The sequence below is a fragment of the Thamnophis elegans genome, chromosome 4, assembly GCF_009769535.1.
Source record: "Thamnophis elegans isolate rThaEle1 chromosome 4, rThaEle1.pri, whole genome shotgun sequence".
In the NCBI taxonomy this organism is placed as follows: Eukaryota; Metazoa; Chordata; class Lepidosauria; order Squamata; family Colubridae; genus Thamnophis; species Thamnophis elegans.
In genome coordinates this window covers 42,038,732-42,048,500 of record NC_045544.1, presented here as the reverse complement: position 1 = coordinate 42,048,500, position 9,769 = coordinate 42,038,732, and the positions used below count along the sequence as shown (strand labels likewise).

Here is a 9,769-nt window from a genome sequence, read left to right as displayed (position 1 = left end):
TCAATTCACATATCCTTGCAGGCAGACTCACAAAGTAAACAAAATGGGCTAAAGGAGGAGTAGGCGACTATTTCTCTGTCAAGAGAAATGATACTCTCAAAGAATGAATTGAGAGAATGTTGATATTCATAATTTTTCATTTATGCAAGTCATGCCAGGATTTGTGTAAGCAGATGTTTACGGATACTTTTCTAAACCAGGTGAAAGTGTGAAAAAGCAGTGCTAGAAACATAATGCCCATTTTGTGTGTGTGCACGCGCGTGTGTGCGTAGATGTTATTTGGGAGAAGGGAGAATCTGAGCCATTGCTCTTGCTGGTCTTCTTGCTTCCAATTGGTCTTTGGAATTCCATTTCTCCAAAAACTCTGCAACACACTTAAATGTTTTGGCTTCTCTCATCTTTGAAGCAAACTGTTCACCACAACCTTCAGTGAAAACTAAGACAAGTGGAAAAAAATATGACTGTACTAATATTGATACAAACCAACCGCATGAAAAATGAGTCATACAAAAGTTCTTTCACATTTTGGCAGTTATGAAGATAACAATTTTAAATGCAATTTTAAGTGTAAAAAATCAGAACAAAATATAAAAGGTGCAACATTTATAAAAAAGACTGAACAGAACAATGCAATATAATCCTTGATGATCTTGTTTCACATTGTTTTCTATTGCACATGTTAAAGTCAAGTGACCTAACTTTTACAAATTCATTTTAAACTGGATAGAACTGTTTTAACTTCTCCTTTACTGCTATTTTTAGATTGAGTTAATATTTCTTTTCAACCAATTTAATTCTTTATAAAAAGTTTTTTTTTTACAATGCAGGATTATTTTTATTCTGCATATGCACATTTAATTTGTATCTCTTTTAATAGAATGAACTAAAGTAATATAATGCAACATGAAATATAATTACATTAACCTTTTGTAGTTCTTATTAATAATTTCATACCAAATATGCTATTGGAAGTATTTCTTTTTCTTTTAACCATGCAAAAATAATTTTAAAAAAACCAGCACTGATCTTCAGCAATGTTTTCTTAGAATAAACCAACCAGAGCCCACAGCAGTTTTCAGAGTAGTGCAAAATTAAAGAGAACCATTTCCATTAACTAATTGCACCTCAAATATTTTTAAATTGTGAACAATTTCTTATGAAAATGGTCAAAGAGGACAAAGAGATTAACTAAGCCCAATGGATAAATTCACAAAGTATATATTTTGTGACTCTTTAAAAAAGGCTAATATAACCATGATTCTAATAGGTTCCCTTAGTTACTGGTTCCCCAATTAAATTAAGGTGGCTAATTGTAGGAAAATTAAAACCACCAGATTGGCAAACTTTACGTACCTGCTCTACTAAATTTTTGTGTTGCTAAAAACCTTAAGCACTTCTCAGAAGTGTCCAGTTGCCCTAGTTTTTGGAAAATATCTTTATTTCATGCACTTAAGACTTTTTCTTTTTGAAATGTTCATCCTAGGTTATCTTTCTGTATCTTTGTGCTTTGGGTAAAACATTGGCTGGAGTGCAGAGGTTGTCTTGTAGACCTTTTATCAGAGTTCATTATGAGAGTTTTTTTCAGCAGCTTTGAACATCAGGATGGAATTGAAGATTTTTAGGGCTGGTCCCAGTTTAATACTCATTATTTTGACAATGTCTGCTTGAGTCATTAGAAGAAAAGCTTCCCCATCGATTTGCTGAAAGGAAAAAAAATCTACATGTTAATGACTCCACAGTGTTATGAATGTACTCTCAACTCTATAACAGTAATTTAAAATGGGACCTATCTGTTCACTATACAGATATAGTGAAATGGAATTTGTTAATCTTAAAAGTGAATTGAATTCTCATTTGTTCATTGCATGAGAAATATTTCTCAATGGTGCTTATCAACTTTCCCCACCAAGACTGTCATCTCTCCTGCTTCTTTAGTTAGCAAAAGTGACTCAGCTATAAAAACAGAGGTCAGGATGGGTTTTGTAAAATAATAATAATAATAATAATCTATTCCAGAATTCTTTGAGCACCTGTTCAGCTCAAGTTTCTTTTAACTTATATCCAAGGACTAAAGGGATGTGAAGCTAATAATAATTTATCTCCTAAAATACAGAAGCACGCCAGAAGCATGTTGCTTGCTGTATGTAGGAGGTCTGTGAAAAGGCTTCAGAAGAACTTCTCTGGAATATGCTGGAATATGTACAAAGCGCTTTTCACGTTCTTTAAAAAAAGCTGCATCACAGCCGCTGAAGCTGTCTGTAATTTCTTCTGCATGTGTATGCAGGCATAATCACTTCAAGCAAATTCAAGATGATATACTTGTGTTGGTTCTAAAACCTCTTTTCAAAGGATTATCACAGCCTTCATATGTAGCTTTTGAAATCTGTCACAATGATTATATGCAAATTCCTGCATACCAATTATAAGCCACTAGTTTGACTTAAAATAGGATAGACAGTAAAGTTATTATATTATATCCCATCCTTTAGAGAAATCCTGATATTTTAAATTATGGTGGTATAGAAATATTTTTATTTTCCTAAACACTCTCTTTATCTTAATCAAGACCATAATGCATCAAAGACACTGGGTTAGTTTAGTCTTCCCCTTTTTTCATTACAAGCAATAAATAGGGACAGAGAACTTGATGACTTCCTGATAGCACTGAATTACAATTGTGAGCACTGCTTACCATGCTGCTTGGACTGGAACTAGATTAGCAACATTTAAAAATTCACAAGTCTGTTATGTATGCAGTAAACAACATCCCAATATATTAAATGGGAATAATTAATTAAAAAAAGAGGTTAGCATCATTGCCCAATTTCTTTTTACTGAATACCTCGCTTTGAAGAATAATTATACTCCCTGAAATGTATGTCACATTGAAACTTTGAACTTACCAGGCACTAGACATTGCCACATGCATATAACATATGCATATCACGTAATTTAAAGTAACACTTGAAATATTCTAACAACAGTGCCTTTAAAAATGCAGCCTTGATTTAAGAAAGAAGAATTCCAATGTCACTTGAATTTCTGGGACAAAATTAATTACACATTTTATTTCACTGAAGTCAGTTTTAAGGCAATTTAGTGAAAACCACGCTGAGAGACTGTCTTCAGAAATGAAATTAAAAACAGGACTGATTTAACATAGACATGTTATCTTTTGCCAATTAAACATTATATGAAACCCTGTAAGGATGCTGAACGTTGATCACTCAAAGGGCTGATCTGTTATACTCACCTCATCTTTGAATACTTTGCCATGCTCCTCACAACCTGGCAAACTCCGAATGAACTCTGAGACCTGCCAATCAATTTTAACAAAATAAAAGAGTAAGAATAATAGAATAACTGTCCATTTAGTTCATTATCTTGGTTCTAAGTGATAGAAATTAGGGGGAAAAAGCAAATGCTTGTTTCAAAAGCTGGCAAGAGTACAATCCCTTCTTCCAATTTTACAAACAGCAATGGTCAGCTATCTAAAGCCTATATTCCACTTAACCTTTTTTAGTTCTGTTTAAAGTCCTTGATTTATAACTAATTTTTAGTGGCCATTTGAAGTTACAATGACGCTGAAAAAAGTGACTTGTGCCTGGTTTTCTCACTTTTGATCACTGCAACATCTTCGCGGTCATATGATCAAAATTCAGTTGGCAACTGGCATGTATTTATGACAGCTGCACTGTCCCATGACCATTTGTAACCTTCCCAGCTGGCGTCCAACAAGGCAAGTCAATGGGAAAGTTAGATTCACTTAACAACTGCAGTGATTCACTCACTTGTGGCAAAAAGATCATAAAATGGGACATAACTACCTTGCTTAGTAACAGAAAATTTGGAGTCAATTATGTTCAACCATAACTGGGGAGCTATAGATGTACTTACCTGTAACAGCATTTCATCTATAAATCATGCATTTTTGCCTCTTCAAATTTACTGATGTAAATGTTGATAAAGCAAGAGCGCTTAGCATGTAGACTCTAAGCCCCACCCCACTCCATCTATGCCTGACCCACAGCTGTCTCCTGTAGCCCCTGACTGGCAACCTGTAACCCATGCTGAGATCACCGAGATTATCTCCGAACTCAAGTCAGGCAAAGCTCTTGGCCTTGATGCTATTCCCCCTGATCTGCTAAAATCTAACCCTGAATGGTGGATTGGCAAGACACTTTACGTATATTAATTCCTCTGGCAGGGTACCTACCTCCTGGAGCTTAGCAATTACTGTGCCAGTTTTTAAACGAGGAAATAGAAACAACCCAGCTGACTATCGCCCCATAAGCCTGCTCTCCATTATTGGGAAATTGTATGCTAAATATCTCCATCGCAGACTCCTCACTTGGGTTGAGGAATCCAATATTATTGATACTGAACAAATTGGGTTTAAAGCGGGTTGTGCCACACTGGATCACTGCTTTGTCCTAGCGCACCTGGTCGACAAATATACTACTATACCAGATGGCAAACTCTTCACTGCTTTCATCGACCTAAAGTCAGCGTTTGACTCAGTCCCTAGGGGTCTGTTGTGGTCAAAACTATTCAAAAGTTCTATCGACAAATGTTTGTTGTTCTTAATTAGGTCCTTGTATAATCAGACCTCCAGCCAGGTCAGGTGTGGTCTGCAGGGAGAACTCTCTAATCCTATCCCGATTAAGAATGGAGTAAGGCAGGGATGTGTTCTGGCTCCTCTTCTGTTTAATATATTTTTATCTGACCTGGCCGGTTACATTGGACATATTGAGTCCCACTCCCGAAGCTGACAACTACAAAGATCCTGCTTCTTCTTTACGCTGATGATGCGTTTCTCCTTTCATTGTCAAGGCCAGGACTGAAAATATTACTTTATGTTTTGGAGTCTTACTGTGCTGAAAACCATTTGGCTATTAATTATGATAAATCGAAAGTACTAGTGTTTACTAGAGCCTGGAAATTGTATAACTGGGCTATCAGTGGCAATGTTGTTAAGCAGGTTTTCCATTTTAAGTATTTAGGTATTCAATTTCAGAACACCGGTGCCTGGAGTAGACACCAAACCCAGGTGCTGAACTCGGCCTCCTGTAGTCGCCAGCAGATTTTAAGATTCTTTTATACCCAGGGTGGCCAGTTCATTCCTTCTGCCCTACGTATTTACAAAGCCAAAACGTTGGCCCAAACCCGGTATTCCCATATGATTACGGGGTTTCAAGGATTGCATTGAAAGAACCCAGGCTGCTTTTCTTAGAAAACTTCTGGGTCTTTGCCCTTATGTTGGTTTCGCCCTGGAACTGGGCATTCGATTGGTGGAACGTATGGCCTGGATTAACACCTTTAAATGGTGGTTTCGGGTGCTTTTTCTGGCAGTTACCTCTCCCTAGCGTTTGTGGACTCCTATATTTCTTGTTGGGAGAAAGAGCTGCTGAAGAAATTACATCTGCTAGGTTTTATGGAGGATGCCTTGGGAAACTACGGCCATAAGGACGCCCAATTTAGGGTAGTCCAACGGCTTGTGGACATTGATTTACAATATCTACAAGCCAGAGCCAACAAAACTTGCTCCCCCCTGACTCTCAACCAACTTAATAATTATGGATTGAGGATGGCTTCCCATTTTTATACTTTAACCATTCCCAAGTATAGAAGAGCTTTTTCCCTAGCTCGCTTTAATGTCTTGCCTCAGCACTTTTGGATGGTCGTTTTAAGAGGCTCCCGATTAACAAGCGGCTATGCCCTTGTGACAGAGCCGAGGTTGAAACTGTGGAGCACGTCCTTCTATTTTGCCCCATGTATAACGCAGACAGATCTAAGTTACTGTCTCTTCTTGAAATCGTCCCTTCTAGACCTAATGGCTGTAATTTGTTTGTATATTGCCTTGGAGATGGCCCCTCATACATCACCTCTCAGGTTTCCAAATTTTTCTTAAGAGCTGTAACCATTAGAGGAGAACGCTGTAACTTCCCTTAGTTAAGCTTTTGGTGACTAATTGCTATGATCAATTCTCTTATGTCTCTTTTGTAGTACTCGTGTTTTGGTCTGTGACCGTAAATAAAATTATATATATAATTTTAAATATATATGTATATTTCTAACTCTTCTCAATAATTACACAATAATTACTCTTCTGTAATAATTAAATCCATAAATCATTGTTTCAGGGGTTTTTTTCTTTAGCAAAAAGGCCATTAAACTTTCCAGTTTTTAAAGTGAAAATTCCATTTTAAGTCATACCTCATCTGTGCTCCATTTAGAAACTTTACTGGCAGGAATCCCAGCCACTGTAGGAAGGAGCTTACTGTGCTGTTCCCATCGCAATGGAAATGCAGGAATTGTGAGCTTGGAAGATAAAATGACTGGCTGCGGATGGGAACTTCTGCTATTGGTTTCCTTGCTGTCTGCAAGCAATAATAAAACAAGTCTTACGATATGATCACACTTGTAAAGGAAAGGTATGTTCAGTATAACGTACTTGGCCCATTTGACTTATTATTACTAAATAGTATTAATTAATGAATACTCTATATACTATAGAGTACAGCAATAGCACTTATATACCGCTTCACAGTGCTTTATAGCCCTCTCTAAGCAGTTTACAGAATCAGCATATTGCCCCCAACAAAGTGTTTTTTTTACCCAACCTTGGAAGGCTGAGTCAACCTTGAATCTGGTGTGATTTCGACTGCCAAATTTCAGGCAGCTGGCAGTCAACAGAAGTAGCCTGCAGTACTACACTCTAACCCACTGCACCACCATGGCTTGTGGCTAGATTACAAGAAATACTCTAATCTGTACTAATTATTTCTGGGCTAGATACATAACTACATTTTCCTGGACACAGTTTAAACTATCTTATGTGCTTACTGCTATGAAAAACAATGGAAACTGTTCAGCCATCATTTTTTCTGCATTAAAAGAAAAACTATACCATTGCTTCATTTCCCAATGGTATATGGGAAATTCCTAGTCCCTTCCTTAAATATTGCCATCTTATAGGAACTAGGAAGTGTATCTTTTCATTTGTAAGCCCCTGCGCTATGGAACACTCTGCTCCCTGAAGATCTACCCTCCTATAAAACACTGAGACCTGGGGTCCTGCAAACTCTGGGATAAGTTAAGTGGACTACACACTGGAAGCTTGACTTGGTGCTATGATTTTGGTTTTAGTTTTAATAGTTTTAATATGGCTTTTGGGTTATTTTAATTTTTCTCTGGGAACCGCCCAGTTTGTTATAAGATGGGTGTCTATATAAATGCTGTGATTGTCATTGTTGTTGGTTTTTAAACCCAAACCTGAAATTTCTTACTGGGCACTCTGTTGTAATATTTTCTTCTATTTATCTCCTTTTTATGGTTGTCCATAAATGCCAGTTTCACAAACCCAGCACACACTAGTCCTGGATGAACAATTCACTGCAACTTATAGCTGGTCACTCACAATTCACCTAACACAAATGAAAGCTTTACCTCTACATTGTCCTATGAGAGACTGCTTTTCCTTCTATTTTTTCAGACTGAATTCTGCATTCTTCCTTTGACTACAACTACTAGTTTGATGATAATAAAGATGATGACAATATTGACTTTGTTAGCATGTCTGTATTCTATAAACTGCCTAGTCTCCTGGGATTTAAAACAATCCCACGTCTTAAAATAAAAAATAAGTTAAGTAAATTCCATCTTTAGTCACTTAGTATAAATCATTATTTTTATGTTTACTTATATCTTTATTTATTTATTTTTTGCCATTGTGAACTCAGAGTAGAATTCAGGGAGACATGGCCTGAATCCCCTAAAGACAATCTAAAACTAAACAGTGTTAGGAAGGCAACTTAGTGTGGTTCTGGTTTTTCATAAATGCTTTATTAATGAAATTATTCCATAAAGCCAATTGGAAGTATTAATTTGTGTCACTAGAGAAACTCTTGTACAGCACATGTAGCAATTAATAACAGCTACCTTTGGTTTCATTTATAGATAATACTTCATTTTCCATTTTTCTTTCTTCGCAGCCAACTTTCCCAGTGAGTTCCTTGGCATGTTCTCCCCTAAGTAATACAGAAGCTTCACATTTAATTATCTGGTAATGATAATAATATAGGGTTTTTTCACTTCTAGCTAAACATTTTATAAGATATATAATACAAATTATAATGTCTGTAAAATAAAATATAGAAATTGAAATAAAATTATTTCTCAAAACAAAACAATAACAAGAAATCTTGTTTCATAAACTAATATTAACTTATATAATTAATTTTTCTGGCTACTATATAAAATTGTACAAAACCAAAAACCAACTTAATATTTCCATCTCTATTGTCTTCCATTAAAAAAAAACAGTGATATCTTTATATATCAAGGCAAGATGTTTTCTTTAGAGTGGAACATCATATAAAATTACTTTGAATTCCTTCTACAATTTTATTAAGTGTTAAATGATGAGTCCATAGATAATTGATTCCACAGAATGCACACCAGGCATATAAAACCCCAAGGATGTGATATCATGGTTCTAGTAAATGGAATTGGCAACACCTTTTGATCTACAAACCATATTACTTGCTCAAACATGTAAGGAATTTTAAAAAGCCTGAAGCCACCAAGTGATAATATGGCTATATTCGAAGACATTGGACAGACTGTTTGAAAAGATGCAAGTCATTCAATAAAAGTGGGGAGCTGTAGATGTAAAAAACCCCCACTGTTCTCAGCAGTCAAAAACTAGAAAAATTGTATATTCCTAAATTAGAACTTATACGAAATTTATCCATCCATCCAATATATATCCCATCCATCTAAACAAAAACAACCCAACAACATCTGGGCAGGGAACAAAGTTAAATATAACATTCTATTAAAACTAAAAAGAAAATAAATTCCACTTATCACATACATTCACACCAGAACTCCAGAATTAATATCCCATTCTAATGCCTGCAGAAAGAGTCTTCCCAGCCTTCTAAAAGACCAATAGTCAAGATCATCCACATATCAAGGGAAGCTGCTTCATAGGGCTGTTGCCATGACAGAGAAAGCATGCTTTCTGGGACCCAGCAGTGACACTGCTTCACTAGGGACCCCAGAACATTCTCACTGTGGCAGATATTGTGAGAAGGGTAGAAACCACTGGAATTTGGGAGTCCTGCAAGCAATCTGGCCCCATGCCATGCAGGTCTTTAAAAGTGACCGTTAGCCAGTGGAATCCATATATATTATATGGTTAAATGGGCATACCATGGTGCGCTCAAAATTATATCTGTTGCTATATCCCAGACTACCTTAAGCTTCCAATTGGTCTTCAAAGGAAGCTTCACATGGAATACATTGCAACCGTTCTTCCAAGAAACATCTAAAACGTGAGTAGTTGCAAGCAATGCCCCTCAATTTAGGAACAGATGCAACAAGTGAACAATATGTATTTATACAAAAGCTCCTCAAGCTGGAGCCATCAATATGGTAGAAACTTCTTGCTGTGTACCAACTGTGCTTATGGCAGTGTAACCCCATTCAGACTTAATGATGGAAAATTGAAGGATTGTACAGCCAGGGTTGATCTGAATCCAAGATTTCCGCAACCAGACCCATACTTCCTCCATGCATTAGGAAAACACCTCATTTGGATGATCTGGGATAGAGGTGTACAATTAAGTATTATCATTGTGCTGATGACATTTATCCTCATGCTGAGGGATGACCTTAATGGATGACAGTTTCATGTATATGTACAATAGGAGTAGGGGGAGAATCAAGTCATATGGCACAATACAAAGTAGAAAGTTAGGGC

General features: G+C 36.4%; 1 protein-coding gene across 1 annotated transcript in view; it reads right to left on the bottom strand.

The window, feature by feature from the left end:
- Positions 1–572: 572 nt before the first annotated feature.
- Positions 573–9,769, bottom strand: part of L3MBTL3 (L3MBTL histone methyl-lysine binding protein 3) — a 103,955-nt gene continuing 94,758 nt past the window's right edge. Inside the window, exons 19-22 of the mRNA XM_032216310.1 lie at positions 7,942–8,030; positions 6,217–6,380; positions 3,254–3,316; positions 573–1,700 (exon numbers count right to left, since the gene is read on the bottom strand). Of these exons, the coding sequence (XP_032072201.1) occupies positions 1,557–1,700; positions 3,254–3,316; positions 6,217–6,380; positions 7,942–8,030 (460 nt within the window). The 3' untranslated portion in view covers positions 573–1,556. The remainder of the gene's footprint in view (positions 1,701–3,253; positions 3,317–6,216; positions 6,381–7,941; positions 8,031–9,769) is intronic.